Raw genomic sequence first — 18,295 nt, 5'->3', positions numbered from 1 at the left:
CTGTGTTGGTGCTAATACAGATGTCGAGTGGCCCGTTGAACGCTCAACAATTACGTCGACGTCAACGCATATAGTGGTGGTCGTCGTGACATCTTGGGTAAAGATGATAGCCACCTTAGTATTGACCCGTTGGGTGGATCACTTGACCCAAAGCTAAGGTTGTTGAAGCTCTTACCACTCCCCACATTGTTGCATCAGTTCTTACATGAGCATGAAAAAGGGGAGATGAGGGGCTCGTCGGAGGAGTTCTATTCACCACAGTTATCGTCGACCAAGTAGGGAAGCTATGGAATATCGATAGGTAAGCCATTGTTGAGTTCCCGATTGATGTATCTGACGACAGTAGAAAAATATAGGTCTCGAAATTTGACGTTGAGTATGTCATCGTATTTGTCGTCGACGTAGTTGTCAAGCAACCCTCACCTCTCGGTGTCGTTCTTCTCATCGACAATAACCACTCGCGGTTCCTAACAGCATCGTTATCCGTCACCATCAATTGAAACGTTAAAATTATCCTTTTACTTTTCATTTTCATATTTTCGTTGTAAAATCGATAACGATAGGATAAATAAACCTATATATCTTACTTTCGTAACAATATATAAGAATCAGGATACTAAATGTACCTAACAAGATGGGATAATATATAATTAGCTCTCCCTACATCGACCAAAAGTTATGTTAGGTTTTGGGTATAATGGTAAAAGTGGATCTGATAATATTGATCCAAATCTGTCGACTTTTGTATGGTCGAAAGAGTTATATAAAGGGTCTCCCTCGCGACTGCATCTATACATTGACTCGAATAGATTCTCTGATGCCTCTTCTATTATTACCTTGCAAATCTAATACACATTTTGCATCGATTACAATTCTATTCTTCACAAAAGCTAGTACAATGTAGCGGATGGCTCGGATATTTGAGATGCCTGACTTAGAGCAACAAAGCTATTTATTTGTGTGGGTTGAACGCATCACACCTGAAGTAGCAACTCATTCTACCACAATAGCATTTCCACAACTCACAGCAACAAATGAGAAGCTAATTGCCTCGCCATTGACGGGATGGATCAAACAAATAAGTCAACGCGCTGCCAATCTAACAAACAGCTTTCTTTATCAGGTCAAAAGAATTTAGTCCCTACAACGGGCTACCAGTTTGCACATTGCTTCGATTCTGAGAACGAAGGAATACAAATCACATAATTTCTAAATGGTACAAGAAAAAGAAGGCATAGCTTAATTTGGCCCTCATGATTAACTCAACCCAATCCCCTCCCTCCCGTCTCTTCTCCCTCTCTTCCCAGTAATCTTGACCTTGTGCAGCACAGAAGGGAGCATAAGTGGGATTCGATACGATCCGTATGCAGGGACAAGTAATACAAGCTCGAAAGTAGCTGCTAAGATCACAGAGATAGGAAGGAGAACTTCAATTCAGCAACTGGGCTACTCTGTACAGAAGGATGCTTCCCTGGTTCTGGGTCACCTTGAAGAAGAGCTGATCTTTTGGGATTGGAGAGCAGCAGCTGTTGCATATCCTTGGGAAGAACATTAAACACCACTCGAAGGTCTCCTTTCAGCTTCTGGCATACTACTGCAGAGTCCTCGCTAGCATCTCCCAATTGCTGCAAATGGGGAAAAAATGTTGAATATCAGCAAGCAGACCAAGTCCCTCTGAAGATTTAAATAATATCAGGCAGGGTCCAGTATTTATCAGATATGACGATCACATATCTAAATTATCCATGTTTGATGGTTGCACAGATATTAATGAATGAACAAGTACATACAGCATTATTAAAGAATAAAGAACCCTGAGAAAACTTATGATCAGATTACCTCATATTCTTAAGCATAACAAGTTGAACCAAGCTTTCTCCCACAGGTGCAACTAGCTTGCTTCATTTAACATCTACATCAGGCTAAAATAGATTTTTTACAAAATGCTCATGAACTACTAGAACAATATGATAACCTCGTGGATGTTAGTGCAAGGAACTAAAAATTAACATCAAGAATCATTGTTTAACCCCTAGATTCTGCTGTGAATGAGCTTTCGACAATCCAAAGCTAATCCGAGCAAGGCTCACCAAAGAATAATCCAGTCAAGATATCTCGTCCAACCACATAGAGAGCTTTATTCAACATTCTTGTTTATTGATGTGTAACCACATAATCAGGCCACCAGATCATGGCTGCAGATTGCCAGGTCCTGATGTCTTTTTTATTTTTTGAATGTCACTCTACTTCTGTAGTATATTTCACACATATATGCATGTATGTACCGTATTCACATCAAGTCCACCATGCCATCAGTGCAAAAGGGAAGTTGAATGGCTATGCATGTCTAACATGATACTAGGGCACCACCATGCCATTACTATAACATGATCTATTGTATTAGAGAATATGATTATATACTGTCATCTACTTACAGACTTCTTTTTCTGTTTAGGTGAAGCCATAAAACACACTGCCTAAAGAAAGATGTTAAAAAAAAACTCCTCTCTAGTCAGAGTACATATTGGAATACAGGCTTGTCAGGTTGTCACGAAGGTAGATAAGAATCTTCATATGTGTAAAAGCAACTATCGTCAGGCACTTCTTGCTACATTCAAAAGACGCAGCATTTTGCAATAACCATACAAGAAAAAATAGACACTTCACGTGTGTGCTAAAAGAAATTGCAGGGACAGTAAATTAGAAAGGGTAAATAATAGAAATAACTTGGTGAAAAAAGAGCTTGCTAGAAAGCTTGAGCACTAGCGAAAACTCAAAATAATGGTAGTTTTAGCAAAGGTACCAATCAGAAGTTAGAAAACGTATGTTATAAAATTATTAGGGTCCACCAACTCCGCCTTCCACCACCATTATCATCACTATCATCACCAACATCATTAATGGGAATCAAAAGAGACAGAGAGCGAACTATTTCACAACAAGATGACAAAGTGTGATCCATCTTCTCTTGGCTTCTCACCAAAACTAGTACTATGGCCATCACAACTGTTATCACCATACACAACCACCCTCTTGAATCAGAAAACAAAATGAGAAAAATGTTGCCCATAAGGCCATTTTACATAAAGTAAACGTTTGTAAGTTAAAAATCCAAACATATGTCTTTGATCATGCAGTTTTATGTTCCTGGAACTGGATTAAGACATAAGGTGTAATGTTCAGGACTGAGAGATGAGTCTGATTTCTGAAGTTTAGGAGATACAACCACAAAAAGTTGAAATAATAAACATACTAGAATTTCTTGATTCAAAACAAATGCACCAACTTATGCAACAACTCATATGAAGAAAGCATTGGAAGTTCATACAAATCCACATTCATGAAGGATAACAAATTCGAATATTTACTGAATGTCTTATGATCAACTGAATAGTTGCATATACCATGTATTAAAAAATAAAATACCTTTATTATTTCAAAATTTTGTAACTCTGAAAATTATGATATAAAAAATACAATATCAATAAAAAACACTTCAAAATTTCAATCATCCAATGTTAAATGATTGTTTATGATAATATATGTTATGCATACATTTCTTGTATGCTTTTCTGCTTTTCTTTACTGCTTAATGGGAGTGGTGATGGTGGTAACAACTATGATGATTATGATGGGCAGTCAAGAAAAGAGACGAAAAATAAAGAGGCTTTCAACTTTCTCGGGGCAGAAAAGGTTTCTTCTCTTTGTTAAGAGAAAAATGATGATCATGGTGGTAGTGGTGACAATAATGCTGTTGGCAAGTGATGGTAGACAACTAAGGGGGGGATAAACAATCTGGTACAGATTATCTGATAAATATTCTTCCCCATTTTCAGTGAGGAGCATAAAATGGTAGCAACTATCATCATGATAGGATAGGGAATGATTCCAGAAGTTAAACAGTGTAGTCAAGAAAAGAAATAGTATAGCTATGATAAACATGTTGAGACGAATATGTAAAAAAGATACGATAAACAATAAAAACATTCTAGAGAATCTAAAGGGTAAACTATTAATAAGCATAATTGATAGACTTGTATCAAGGTATTCGCCAATGCAATGAAGAGAATAGGTTTACAAGAGAACTTATTTTATTGCATATTTTATTTTATTGCATCTGCCTATCTGATCTACAGATTTTATTGCCTAAAAGAAATAGTCTCATAATCATACCAAAAAAGGCTTATACTAATAGGACTTATGGGAATATTGTCAGTCTCCAAAAGCAACTCCTAATAGCTTTATTACTCTTGTAATCTATGCTAATAATCACTTTAGGACTCGGTAGCCAAATAGACTTAAACTTTGACTTTAAAGAGTTCCAACAGATCAACTTAAAATAATAACGAAAATACATCCAAAAATAATAAAAATTATAAAAATCAGTAAGGCTATAATTACTAGAACTTAGTGAGAGAGCTTTACTAGACATCTCCCTTCCTAAGTTAAAAAGGAGTGGATTCAGAAAGCTCCAATCTTTGCATATTGAAGATAAGGAAAGTTCTCTTACCGTACTCCCAACATATTCAAATGCCATGATATATATTGATAACTGACTTCCAATATATTCAGATGTCACGAAGTGTATTGAAAAGAAGCCAACCACTTTAATTAAAGAAGGCATAGATCAGAAAGTGATCATGATGAAAGCAGAGAAAAGTAGTGATAAGCTCTGTTGTTTTTTATTTTTCTTCTTGTTATACTTCACACAAATTTATATGAAACTGTTATTATTGTTGGTTAGTTTGTATTAATTGTTGTATCATATGCATCATGACTTAAGCAACTACCTTGACTTAACTATAAAGTTGGATAGAAATATGTTTAAACTGTCTAAACAGCATCATCTATCCATGATACTCCTACAGAAACAGTAGATTCTACGGATATTAAAACACAAGCACACACACATGTGCACCTACCAAGGACCAAAGGATACAACAACACATGGCCCATTATCAGCCTAGAGTCCATATCAAGGTATTAGTCAGAAAAGGAACCTAGCATCCAGATCGTATGCAGAAAGCACAGTTAGGATGGACGTCTATACATATTAAAGAAAGGATTAAAATATTGTATGCTCCGTGTACATCTATACATTTGATTTCATATTCTTCATCAACTTAACATGTTAAGTTGAGGGCAGATGAGTTGCATTATTGCAGGTTTAACATTTAAATGGATGAAAACTGATCCTGTAAAAACATTTCAAAGTAATTCATGTCAAGTGTAATATGAAATGCATGAGATATTTTTTCACATTGTGTTAGTCATATCAAATGGAGCATAACATTTAGTATTCACCAACCATTATCAAACATCAAAAGAACAAACCTGTATCTCTGCAAGCAAATGTCTTTCAATAGCATTAAAAGAATCAACGATCTCCACTTCAGACATTTTAGATATAAGCTTATTCATGTCAGTGCTCATGCGAGCCTGCCTCCATAGCCTATGTTGCTCTTGCTCTGCAGCAGCACGCCTTCTATGGAACCAGGGCATGAAATTTTGTCCTTCCAAGAAGGACCTGATGTAAAACAAAATTAGTTGAAGTCAAATACAGAGTGGTGATGATATCAAGTGGAAATGTCCAATAAAAGACTAGGATACTAAACTTCATCAACAGCACTATCACCTGTACAATTCCAACCAATTGGACCTCATCCTCTTTGACAAGAACTTCCCTGGCCCTCTTGTGGCCAGCCCACTGAGAAACTCATCAGCATGAAACGGAGGCAAGGGTGGCGGGTCGACAAAAGGGGAAGTTCCCTTTGAAGGGGTGGTTGCCCTTAGATAGGGACCGAAGGGTGCAAGGAAATTGGTTGTTAGCTCCAGAAAGTGCCGCCGCAATATCTCATTGTTGGCAACAGACATGGACTCCTCAATCCTTGGAGAATCGATTAGCCTGTTCAAAATGGCGGTGTCTGGCTTCGTCGTCGCTGTATAAGTGCTCCAAACAGCTTCCTTGTGCTCCGTCATGAGGCAAAGAGGGCCCTCCCTCCTTAGCTTCATCGCATTCAACAAGCCCGAGGGGGAAAACTTGTTCAGCGAGAGCTGCTCTAGGTTGAGCTTTCCAGGCCGAGAGTTCCTTCCGGGCATCCCAGTCGAGGCCGAACGGCTGGCCACGGGAAGAGCACGGCCGGTATTAGGCCCGGGACTGCCCACCGAGACGACGTGAGGGATGTTCCGCAGGGCCTTCAAGAAGAAGAGATTGGTCACTCCGAGAACCATGGGGGGGAACTCCTCGTCTTCGCCTAGCGAATTGAGCCGGGCAAAGCCGGGGTCGTGGATGGTAAAGTAGGGCCGGAAGTCGACGGAAAACGGGAGCGGTGCAACGAGGCTGACGAGAGCGGCGACTGCTTCAGAGCATTGCGGGGGAGTTGGGGCGATCACCAGGAGAGGTTCGCCAGCGAGCATCAACTCCCACAGGGTCCAGAGGTGGAGGAGGAGGCCGCGGAAGCTTCCGAATATGTCGGCGTCGTGAAAGAGGCCGTGGGGGACGGATGGGTTGGCGGGAGGGAAGGGGGCGGCGGCGTCATAGAGGGCCGGGGGAAGGTGCACGCGAAGGGCGGCGCTGCCGATCGGGAGGTCCATGGGGGAGCCCGGGGCGGGGGCCGGCCACGCGGCGACGTGGGAGGCGACCAGGCCGAGGGCGGAGGGGCCGATGTCGAAGCAGAGGGGTCCGAGGATCTGGAGAAGCGGCCGGAAGACGGAGGAGTATGGGGAGCGGGAGAGGATGACGACCGACTTCTGCTCGCCACCGCGCGGGAGGCGCTCGTCCTGCCGCCGGCGGTTGAAGACGTATCCGTAGAGAAAGTCGCCGCCGTCGGCGGCGGCGGCGGGGAAGCGGAAGGAGAAGATGCAGTCGTGAATGGAGGAGGAGGAGGAGGAGGGCCGGTGGGCGGTGTTGGGGTTGACGTGGTGGTGGGACATGGAGTCGGGGAAGGAGGAGAAGGCGACGAGGAGGAGTTGGTGGTGCGGGAGGGAGTCCGGGGGGAAGCACTCCTCCACCAGCTGCCCCTGCTCCAGGTCGAAGCGGATGATACAGAAGGCCACCACCCATCGCCGCAGCGCCTCCGGGTCCGCGCTCGGCCGCGGCCCCGCGGGGTCGCGCCTCAGCGACACCGACGGCAACCGCTCCATACGGATCAGGCTCGGAGCCTCCTCCTTCTGCCACTCCCGATCTTATGTACAGTTCATCTGCTGCCGCTGCTAATTGAGAGATCGGGGTTGTGAATTGGCTGCATTCATCAGGATCGGAGTTGCGAGTTGGGGACGCGAGAGAGAGAGAGAGAGAGAGAGACGGAGGAGAAGAGGTGGTGGGTTTCAACGGCAATCGGATCGGACTTGCCCCGTTTACTGCTTTTTAACATCTGTTAAAACATAGAGCCGGTGGTGGTCGCATATTGGGTTCGGATACGACTGGATCCGAATCCGTAGTTAAATGGTGTGATGGAAGTTAAAACGGAAAATTACACAAATAGCCCTCTAAGGTTCTTTTTATATTTATTCTTTAAATGTTAAGTTTCAGAGCATTAAATAAAAATAAATATCCTTAAATTTTAGCCATTGTTGGACTGTTAAAGCAATGATTGAATGAAACCCTACACTTGATTATTACCATGGTAAGAATAAAATATTATGTGATGTGATAATGTTTAGATGAGCTCAGTTGGGTCTGTAATTTAGGTATGATTTTTTTATTTATTAATATTTTTTAGAAATTAATTATTTAATATTTTAAGTAGGATGATTTTATTTTTGTTTATAAAATAAATATAATATTTAAAATAATATTTCTTATGCAAACGATTTATCTCCTCTTATTTAAGGGGAGAGATTCTTTTTCTTCATTAGTATCAATCTTAAATTTTATTTTTTAAGTATTAAAATTTTATTATTGGATTATATTATATGAAGTTTCTAAAATCTTTAAGAATAAAATATTATTACCATGGTAAGAATAAAATATTAAAAAAATTATGTGATGTGATAGATGTTAATGATGTTTAGATGAGCTCAACTCTATTGGGTCCACATGCTTAAAAAGATTGATGTGGCTAAAAAAACAATGATTATAAGTCTATAGTAAATTATTACTGATCTCAATTGATATGTTTTGAAAGACTTTTATAATCAATTTAATTAAAAAAATTTTGAGATATGAGTTGAATATTTTCTTATCCTCCTCATGTTGATTGAACTATCATTATATAATATATGTTTCTAATATACTTTAATCTTAAGTTATTAAGTGGTATATGATTAATTTGAATATTATTAATAAAAATAAAATGCATATGTTGTTTTAAAATTTAAAGAGATAAATGCATTATTTCCAAAGTTTAGCCAAAAATAATATGAAGAAAGCACTAAGGTAACATTTTAAAACTTAGTCAATTTATTATATCTTCATGGAAATTTTTATGGTCAAACATTGGCTTTGGCTAAAATTCGGTTTAGTCGGATTAAAACACATGAATGCATCCATGAAAATATAGTGATGATGAGATCAAACTAATTGAAGTTGCTAATATAAATAGGAATGTTGCATGCACTCGTGTTTTTAGTGAGATTAGATGGGAAGAAGGGCATTTTATATTACTCACATGAATATGGGATAATAATATGTAGAGCATTTTTTTTATTTTTTACTCATTAATATGTTGACAAAGTTGCTAAGCCTAAATTCTAAACATGTTAAACTTCTTTTATTCAAATTAAACTAGATGAATATTAATTGAATCAATCATAATTTAATTAAGAATTATTTGACTTAATTGAATCAAATGAAACATCTTATCATTTAATAAGAACAACTCTTCATCGTGACCTCATACGTTAAGTGACGTTATGGTGGTTGTTTGACTTTGTCTTCGTTGATCCTCCTCTTTTTGTTGACAAATAATAGTTTCTCACCGTAACAAATGATGAATAGTGAATAAAAATAATGATTCTTTAGTATTCTTTTTTTTTTTGCCATCACACATTTTCTTATCTTTCCTTTGTTTTTCTACTTTTCTCTTCGTCATAATCCCCCCACCCCCTCATCGCAATCATCCCCACCCACCCTACGACCTGTCTCATTCGTTGTCGTGTTGTAGGCTCCTCTCCCATTGCTTTTTCTTGATCCTCTTCTATCTTCCCCTAATCTCCCATGATAATTTTGATTTTATTTATATTTAAATATATTTATCATTTATTATATATAAATTTTAATATTATTAATTAAGTTTAATGGTAATTTTATTTTCTTAAATTGAATGAATGAATTAATTATGAAGATACGAAAATACCAAAGGTTCTCCACCCCTAATAAGGATTCCCAGTACAGGGGATGATAATAGAAGAAGCATTTCTCGTCGTGTCCTATCACATTGACATCACTAAATATAAACTTATAACATAATTTATTAGTATTTAGATAAAGAATATAACGCTTGTTTAGTTCACCAAATAAAGTTGGGCCTTTGGGCTTCCTTAGTTATATGTCACAATGCCTTAACCCAAAACCAAACCCCTAATGAGCTGTTAGTGGAAAATTCGATCATCACTCTAAAATGAAAGGGTCGAGTCAACTTGATCAATTCTTTATTAAGGAATTATTATGGTTGGTATATGAGTTATCTCATGAACTCTCGAGAAGTCTTCTACGAATATATCGGAAGCATCCGACGAGATTCCTTTAATGCTCAAATTATTATTTTATTTAAAATAAAAAGTATATATTAGATTCTAAATCCTTTTTAACTTTACATGATGGTAAAGTATTAATTGAAACAATTTGTTTGTGTTTGTACACATTCTTTGATGCACGTCACGCGAAAAGAATCGTGATGATGATTGATGGTGGACGTGAAGTTGATCATCCACCACCAAAATAGGTATCGGGTCAACCATGGCCTTGAAATGATTTATATTTTTGACTCACCAATGATCAATTCTAAAGCAAAACATGATTCATAAGGAGTCCAAACATATAAGCAATTGGTACGTTTCATCTGCTAAAAGTGTTCCTTCTTAACAATTTAAACATGTGTCATTTTGTGGTCAAAATTGTGTCACTATGTGGGAACATATCATGCTATCAAATCTTCCCTTTTATTTCATTAATATATAATTCAAACTATTATATCACTATCTTCATTGGATAATACTTTATAAGTTTGATGTATCACAAGCATTTAGATTGTTCATTTGCATTATGACATCATAATTCAAATATTGAATTCAACAATCAGGTTGTATATATTGATTCTTCCCAAATTCTAAAACTCACTCATATTATATATATATATATATATATATATATATATATATATATATATATATATATATATATATATATATATATATATATATATATATATATATAAGGTGAGAGAAAGGTGGTGAAGAATAATAATAATTATATTTAATCTTCTAGTATCTTTTTCTCTATAAAGTTAAGAGGCCTACTCTCTTCCAAGCTTCTTTCCCAAACCCTAACAGTGAGTTTGGTGTGCACAACTCTGAAAGCAATGAGAAGACAACCCCAATGGCATTACCTATTCCTTTGGTGGGCCAACCATGAGATTAGGTAATAAGCGGCCAGGTTGTCTGTGGTCTTGATAGGAACAACTAGTGAGCATTATGGAGCATCATTTACTCACTAATCTGTGCTTACAATTAATTAATTGCATGTGGAAAGTATCAAAAGACATTCTCAAGGACCACATCTTGTCCTTGAGGGACACTGCATGTAAAACATGTAATATATATTTCAAATCCTTCCTCAAACATCATCATACAACTACCACTTTCCCTCTCTAGGAAAGAAGTTAAAGAAAACAAAGAACAAATGCAACTCTCTCTCTCTCTCTCTCTCTCTTTTATGCTGCTGTATACCTGGACTTGGAGCTGGCACTGGAATATATATGTATATATATATATATATATATATATATATATATATATATATATATATATATATATATATATATATATATATATATATATATATATATGACTTTGTACAGCTTTGGAAGCTATGATTTCTGCCACAATCACATTGTGAGTGGCTGCCCAACCACCCCTCTTTGCCTCATCCCCCTTTGCTCCACAGCAATGGTGATGGACCCCTACAACAAAAAAAATAGAAGGAAACAAAACAGAGAAATGGCCCACAAAAAACTTAGCCTGGAGAAGCAGCTTCCATCCATTGTCTGCTTCTATACACTTACAAAGACACCAACAAAATACAGATATCAGGAGCTCAATTTCACCTGGTGTGACCATCTTCCTCGCTGGAACACACTCCAATAATGTAGCCTCCATCTGTCAAAGATATTAATTCAGAATTAATGCTGCAGTACAATGATTTCAAAGCTATTATAATCAATGTCGCCATAATGATAATATCAGACAGATAGATGGCTTCGAGAAGGGGGACATTTTATGTGTCTTTGTCCTTTGCGTTAGGTGTGAGTGTGAGTGAATGCATGTGGAACATCTATTAGGTGCACATTTCTTTATGTCGAATGGAGTGGAGAGTACAATTGTAGAGGAAAATTGTTACAAGTAGCAAACCGTAACTCAAGTCCGATGAATAAGCAGCTTATGGCTGTACCATAAAGAATGTGATGATTGAAGGTATGAGACGAACCAAATTACCTTCATCGTTTGCATACTAAGCCATCAATGAAACAAGAGCATTGCACGAGTTCCTCGCTCGGAGTTCCACGCTCCTCAGATCACGAAGGTGCTCTAATATCTCTTGAAGAAGATGTATTCCCTTGTCTCCTTTCTTCAAGGAACCGATGCAATGTTTGATAAACTCTCTATCACCCTCGAGGGCATGCAGTCTCTCGTGGATGTTATCAAGCTCTTCCACAATTGCAAGCTTCTTTTGCTTCTCTGCAAGATTTGAATTTGTTTTAGTGGAAGCATCAACTGCCGCCTCGTTTTCCTCGCTTATGGCATCAAAGAGAGGAAGAAGCCTCTTCCCGTTACAACCCGAGGATCTTTGTTCACCATGTAGGTTCCTGCTAGCCTCTAGATCAACTGACAAACCATTTGCATCGTCATGTAAATCATCACATGAAGGTCCATAATTTCCATTTGAAACATGACAACTTTCATCCGTAATATGCTCTATGGCATCTGAATCATGAGAGTCTTCATCATCCAATGTCAGAAGTTCACTCTCCAATGCCTTGAGTTGCTCAAGTATTGAGAGCCTCTCTTCCTCAAAATCATCCAACGATTCCCTAAGTGTGATTGTATGCGTTGCAGTGCCTTGATTTGCCCCTGAACTTAACACATCATCAACAAGAGTATTTTGATTGTTTTCATCAGGATCATACGCAAACCCGTTCCCTTCATGGACCTCGAAGGAGAGATCATCACTGTCTTCAGCACTTGATGAAGTAGAGAATGTTCCAGCAATACCATTGACCTTGTGCTTTGCGGTTTGTCTCCTCTCCTTGGCCTTGTATCGAAGAATTTTCTTTCTGTACACTTCTAGCTCCTTCTCCAAGTCTTGTTTCTCCTTCTCCCTCTTCATCATCAGCTCATTTAAAAGTTGCAATGCTTCCTGGTCATAATCTGACTGTTCTTCCATCATCCGCTGATATTGCAATGCTTCCATCTGCATGGCAGCTTTCTCTTGTTGAAGCCTGGTTATCATTGCCATTGTTTGGTTTGCAGCAATGGCAGAGGCACTTCTCTCTTCCTCAAGCTCAGTATATAATGCACTCAGAGCTTTTTGTTCTGCCTTCAAAGCAGCTTTAAGCTGATCTACGGTCAATGTATCACATCCTTCAAACTCACCTGCAACGCTTCCATCTAGAGACTCTGTTCCCGATTCTCTCCTTCCAAGAAAAAAACTTTTAATTAAACCATGAATACCATCAAGATAAGTTGGCGTCTCAGGTACTCTCTCCTCCTCAATCTCATTATTGTCTGCAAACACAGCAACATGGTCTGGCCTTTGTGCAGCAGTCACCACCATTGGTTCAGTTTCAGTAACCAATATTTCTTCAACAAAGAGGAGGCAATAATTAGCACATAAGAGTTAAGCGTATGACCGTGCGGTCATATAAAAATGAAATTTTGATTATCTTGAAGATTCATAAAAGGGATGATCTGAAGCTGGTACCTTGGTCTATAGTAGTCATCTCATTATAGCTCTCTGAAAGTTGATCTTTTGATCTTTCTGACAATAAAATTGGTTCAAGAGGATGTGCATGATCACTGTTTTCCTGGTTGCATATCTCACTTCCTGTAGATATTCCACAACCAGTGTCCACATCGATCAATTTGTTGTCTTCTTCAAAATCTATAGTCATCAATAAAATGTATGTTTACAACAAGAAGATAGCAATATTGATAAGCACATAAAATATGATTAACTATATCAACAAAATAAGGACTAAAATTGCTTTCCTAAAGTGAATCATCTTACCTTTTGTTTCAGGAAGATCTTCTGCGCTCCTTAATGATTCCACTTGAACAACATCTTCAAGTGATCTAACTGATGTTGCTTGAGGAGCAATGGTTTGATGATCAGATGAAGCACGAAGATATATGGAATTCTGTTTGACGATATCATCCCCTTCCATCCTAGACAATGGTATCTTTTCATCTTCTAAGACGCTCCCTGTATCAAGAGTGATTTCACATTGTTGAACTCCATTCATCTCAGAAAAATTCTCTACAATGGTATGAGCCCTCTCTTCGGAAGAGGCCAATGCCTTTTCCTCTCCTGTTATGGTGAGTTGTTGGGCTCCATCCATCTCAGAAGAACTCTCTTCAATTGTATCAGCTTTCTGTTTAGAAGAGGGCAATGCCTTTTCCTCTGATATGCTTCTTTCATCAACAGTCATGGCACATTGTTGAGCTTCGTGTATGTCGGAAGAATTATCCGTAACAGTATCAGCTGCTTCTCCGGCAGAGACCTCTGTCGCCATGCTTCTCATGTCAACATCATCAGCATGTTGGTCTGCTGCAACATCAACAGAACAATTCTCTCCAAAGATATCATCACTCCCTGCATCTGAGGCCAAGGGTTTCACCTCTTCCATAACGCATCCAACATCAAGAACTTTTGCTTCTTGCACAGCTCCAACATTCCCCAAAGGATTCACTTCAACAATATCAGCCATCTTTGTAAAAGAATCCAATCCATTTTTCTCTGTAATGCTCCCGATATCAAGAGCCATGGCATCAGTCCTCTCTGCAGCGAAAGCCACCGGTTTCCTCTCCTCTGCGATGCTTCCGATGTCGACTACCCCGCCATCTTTTTCCCCTCCAACAAGCCCAAGCTCTTGCTGGCGTTGTTTACTGAGCACAAACGAAGCAGGGCTCTTAGTCATGGTTGCAGAGTCGATCAGCTGTACCGGAACCAACCGTTCCTCATCGTCATCGCATATGTTTCCCAGACGCCGAGTGAGGACTTCAAAGGAAGGGTCGTCTACCAAACAGCAGGCGTCGGAGAATTGGATGAGGGCCTCTTCTTCTTCTTGTTCCTCCGCCGCCCTCTCTGAATCGGCAGCGCACGTTGCCTCCTTTCTTCCCACCTTCTCTTCATCATCATCCTCCTCCTTTTCATGGCATCGATCAGATGGATCTGGAGGTACCAACTCCCACTTTTTCACCTTTTCTCGACCAAAGATGGCGTCTTCCTCGAAACCCTCCTCGCGATCGCCCACCGCAATCTCCTCAACCGAATTCCCCTTCTGGTCATTCTCCGACACGTCCCAATAAGGCTTGAAGAAGAGGTAGGGCGAGTAGAATCCGCTCTCGATGACGACGTCGCAGCACGAGCACCGCAGATCCTTCGCCCCCTCTTCGCTCCGCTTCATCCAAGACAGCACCGCGGCCTCCACGGGCCGCGACGACGACGGGCAGCAGTCCTCGCACATATCCCCGGCCTCCGCCAGCCGCTGATGGCGGGCGCAGTAACCCATCCCTGCGACCTCGGCGGCGTGCTCGTCGCAGAGTAGGTCGCGGCAGGCGCCACGCTGGCGGCGTCCGCGACCATCGGCCCGGTGCTCGAAGTAGTGGTCCACCCGGGAGCAGAAGACGCAGGGGGGCTTGAGGCCGAAGAAGTCCGCGAACCGGGCGATGAGGTAGGCGAAGAGCCCGTTGAGCAGGAGCAGCAGGATGAGGGTCCATTCCAGGACGGCGTGCGCGAGTACCACCGCTATCTTGTTGCCGTTCCTGTGCAAGACGGTCGCGAACTTGTTGGCCGCCATGGATACACGGATCTTCCTCTTTCGTTTATATGGAGAGAGAAACATAGGCGGAGTGGTGCTCCCGGATGCGTCGAGAACTGCCAATGTAGATGCGGATAGCGATCGCAGAAGACCGGGGAAACGAGGAGCCGCCCAAAGAAGACCGAAGGAAGGATCAAGAAAGAAATGTTCAAGTCAGACAGAGGAAGATGACACAGGAAAAGGAAAGCAGAAGATGAAAGCGCCCAATTTTATCTTGGCCATCCCCAAACCAAAGCGAGAACGAACGAAGCTGCCGACCGGATTACTCGATCAAATCCAGCTTTGGATTCTAAACACATGGCGACGCCGTGATTCCGCGACAAAATCCACCGCCTACGAATTGGATCTGACGGTGGGGAGGACCCACCGTGGCGAGTTCACCTCTCTGCTCTGGTCTGGCACAAGTAACCTGCAGTCGAAGTGGAGTTCTCAGTTCTGACGTCCTCCTCCTCCTCTCCTGGCCCACGAATTCCAAGGCGCGCTGTGGAATCGTCGCGCGACCGAGCACGCCGAGCTGCGTCGAAACATGGCACGGATTGGCCCCTTCGTCAAAGGAGGGAGCGGGGTGGGGAATACCTCGAAAACTACACGCGAATTCACTCGTTTATTATTAGAACGAGAAAGCAGCACGGAAATGACTGCGCGACGAGACGGTCGCCGTCGTTTTTGTGGACGACTGTTGAGACCCTTCGTTATGATCGGTTGACGTATCAGATGGGTTTGGCATCCCGAGACAGTGACGTACCGTATCGCCTCGTTCAAGAGAAGTCAAACGTATAAGATGGTAGAAAATGTAGACAGAGTATTTGATGAAATGACTCACTTAAAATAACAGTCACGATTGACCACATTGTCAAGGGCAGGTGATGAAGTTTATCTTCTTCTTTTTTTTTTGGGTTAGTAATCGTGCATAAAAATGGATTAACTCGTTCAGCTCTAAATGGATTAATTAAGGTATAAAATTATCTTAAAATTATTACGAAACTAAAAAAACTTAAGATATTCTTTAAAATATATTAATTTTTATATAAAATTATTCTTCATAAAACTAATCATAAAATCTTATATCTTAAATTTTTTATGTTGGCTTTAGTGGCACTTCAAACCGAACTAACTTAAACTAAATCATCTATCTTTTTTTTTTAAAATTAATAATTTTAAAATAAAATTATCACAACTTTGATAATTTTACTAAAATATGCTTCTAAAATGTTTATGATAAATTTAAAATACTTTTGATATAAAAATAATATATTTTTAATAAATTATATGAATGAATATAACTTAACTATTACTCGAGTGTAACTCAAATGTAATAAATTTTATAGATAAATCGTAAAGAGTTCGAGGCAAATGAGAACGAGACGAGGGAGGGAACAATAAAAGATAATTAAAAATAAAATACGATGAAAAAACAAGAAAGAGAAATGAGGAACTCGTGGAAAAAAAGGAGAAAGAAATGATTCATGAGTTAATGGATTTGATTATGTTAGGAAAAGAGTCGGCATTAAGAGAGGGGTGAATTAGTGCAGTGGTAAAAATTACGTCGGTTTGAAAAACCTTCGTATGATAAAATCTAATTTCGACGAAAATCATTTCAAAAAGATCTTTAAATTGAAAGCATACAAAAGTGCAGTTAATGTAAAGCAAGGAAGGCAGTTTGCAGTTAAGATAAATAGTAAAACAGAAATGCAAATCGATTTATAGTGGTTCGATCATCGTGCCCTACATCTACTCCTCTTATTCCTCTTTCGTCGAGGCCACCGGCATCCACTATCGATCTTTCTTTAATAGGCGAAAATCAATTTCCTTCTTACACCCCTCTTCTCCTTTTACCGAGTTTAGGAGACAACCCTTACAAGCACTCACTCCTCTCTCAAACTATTTTAACACTTAGACTAGAAGAGGAGGATTCTCACAAGAGATTACAACAGCGTTTTACCCTCTTTAAATTCTCTGTGCTCGTGTATGTTAACCAGGGATGAGAGGGGTATTTGTAAGCTTCAAGTTGATTTAAACTTGTAACCTAAAAACATCTCATCCTGGGTTTCCTGGGTCCGAGTGGTACCACCATCTATGTTGGGCAGTACCATCGCAGTGTTAGTTTGACACTAACACTGCACTGGCCGGTACCACCGCCCAGTCTGGCGGTACCACTGCCTGGGAGGTTGTGCTGGACAGTATCACTACCCAAACTGATGGTACCATTGCCTAGCACCCTGCCAGGGGTAGTATCATCACCCAAACTAGCGGTACCACTACCCAGACTGACGGTACCACTGCCTGACATAGTCTCGGAGATTGTGTCACGATGGTTTCACCTCTTAGGTCATTGTTTGGGCCTCTTATTGGGTCCAACACAGTCCTTACATGGGCCCAACTAACCCATAATTGGGTTTGCCTAATTCCAAATCCAATTACATGCTAATTATAAAATCTAAGACATACTTAAGCTAAATAAGTCTGTAAGTCTTAGTTTCTTCCGGCGAGCTTTCGATGAACTTTTGACGATCTCTCGGTAATGTTCTAGTTGACTCCCGACAAGCTCTTAGACTTCACAACGATCTTCTTGGCGAGTTCCGACGAGCTTCTTCCGGCAAGCTCCTGGACTTCTCGGTTGGTTCCTATAGAACTTTCGACGAACTCTCGAACTCCCAACGAAATCGCGTCCTTGACTCCGAGACTTCATTTGGCTTTATGCCTTATTATCGTAGTTAATCCTGCACATGTAAAACATACTTCGATCTAGACAATTATTACTAAGCATGAATCGTGTTGTCCGACATGTCATTGGTCCATCGACGCTTCGTCCGATTCTTCGGTGCATCGTCCTCTCTTGCGGCCTATTGCCCAATCGGCTAGTTGACTTTGCAACTTCGATATCCTTGGCTCAATATTCGCTCTTCTTGGCCCGATGCCCGAATCCATGCCCTAAAGCCTTCTGTCGATACGTCGACCAATTCACCGGCTCGACATCCAATCTTCTGACATGTTTTCTCCCGGCCCAACATGATTCTTCATACTTTAATTGTCTCATC

General features: G+C 40.2%; 2 protein-coding genes across 3 annotated transcripts; both read right to left on the bottom strand.

Annotated features, from left to right (window-relative positions):
- Positions 1-1,100: 1,100 nt before the first annotated feature.
- On the bottom strand, positions 1,101-7,344 carry LOC103987229 (uncharacterized). Its single transcript, XM_009405469.3, has 3 exons — positions 5,636-7,344; positions 5,335-5,527; positions 1,101-1,625 (listed from the first exon to the last, which is right to left on the bottom strand). Exons 1-3 carry the CDS (start codon positions 7,141-7,143, stop codon positions 1,407-1,409), a joined length of 1,920 nt encoding a protein of 639 aa, XP_009403744.2. The 5' UTR covers positions 7,144-7,344; the 3' UTR covers positions 1,101-1,406.
- Positions 7,345-10,740: 3,396 nt separating this feature from the next.
- Positions 10,741-15,822, bottom strand: LOC103987227 (myosin-binding protein 2). Of its 2 annotated transcripts, none has more exons than XM_065111960.1 (4): positions 13,445-15,822; positions 13,139-13,261; positions 11,653-13,017; positions 10,741-11,316 (listed from the first exon to the last, which is right to left on the bottom strand). In XM_065111960.1, the coding sequence occupies exons 1-3, from the start codon at positions 15,279-15,281 to the stop codon at positions 11,669-11,671; spliced, it is 3,309 nt and encodes a 1,102-aa protein (XP_064968032.1). In that variant the 5' UTR covers positions 15,282-15,822; the 3' UTR covers positions 10,741-11,316; positions 11,653-11,668. The 2 variants fall into 2 exon arrangements, with proteins under 2 accessions (XP_064968032.1, XP_009403743.2); XM_009405468.3 differs by having other exon boundaries at positions 13,139-13,318; positions 13,445-15,821.
- Between the last annotated feature and the right edge of the window lie 2,473 nt (positions 15,823-18,295).

The sequence above is a fragment of the Musa acuminata genome, chromosome BXJ2-6, assembly GCF_036884655.1.
Source record: "Musa acuminata AAA Group cultivar baxijiao chromosome BXJ2-6, Cavendish_Baxijiao_AAA, whole genome shotgun sequence".
In the NCBI taxonomy this organism is placed as follows: Eukaryota; Viridiplantae; Streptophyta; class Magnoliopsida; order Zingiberales; family Musaceae; genus Musa; species Musa acuminata.
The sequence above is the reverse complement of the archived record's forward strand: the minus strand, read 5'-3'. Positions and strand labels throughout refer to the sequence as shown.

Bases quoted from the DNA above. Each gene is read 5' to 3' on its own strand.
- LOC103987229 (XM_009405469.3), bottom strand. From the start codon at position 7,143: ATGGAGCGGTTGCCGTCGGTGTCGCTGAGGCGCGACCCCGCGGGGCCG. The intron at 5,528-5,635 runs GTGATAGTGCTG...GTTTTACATCAG, and splicing joins AATTGGTTGGAATTGTACAG to GTCCTTCTTGGAAGGACAAA. The intron at 1,626-5,334 runs GTTTGTTCTTTT...CCCCATTTGCAG, and splicing joins ATTTGCTTGCAGAGATACAG to CAATTGGGAGATGCTAGCGA.
- LOC103987227 (XM_009405468.3), bottom strand. From the start codon at position 15,281: ATGTTTCTCTCTCCATATAAACGAAAGAGGAAGATCCGTGTATCCATG. The intron at 13,319-13,444 runs GTAAGATGATTC...TGATGACTATAG, and splicing joins AGATCTTCCTGAAACAAAAG to ATTTTGAAGAAGACAACAAA. The intron at 13,018-13,138 runs GTACCAGCTTCA...TCTTTGTTGAAG, and splicing joins GATGACTACTATAGACCAAG to AAATATTGGTTACTGAAACT.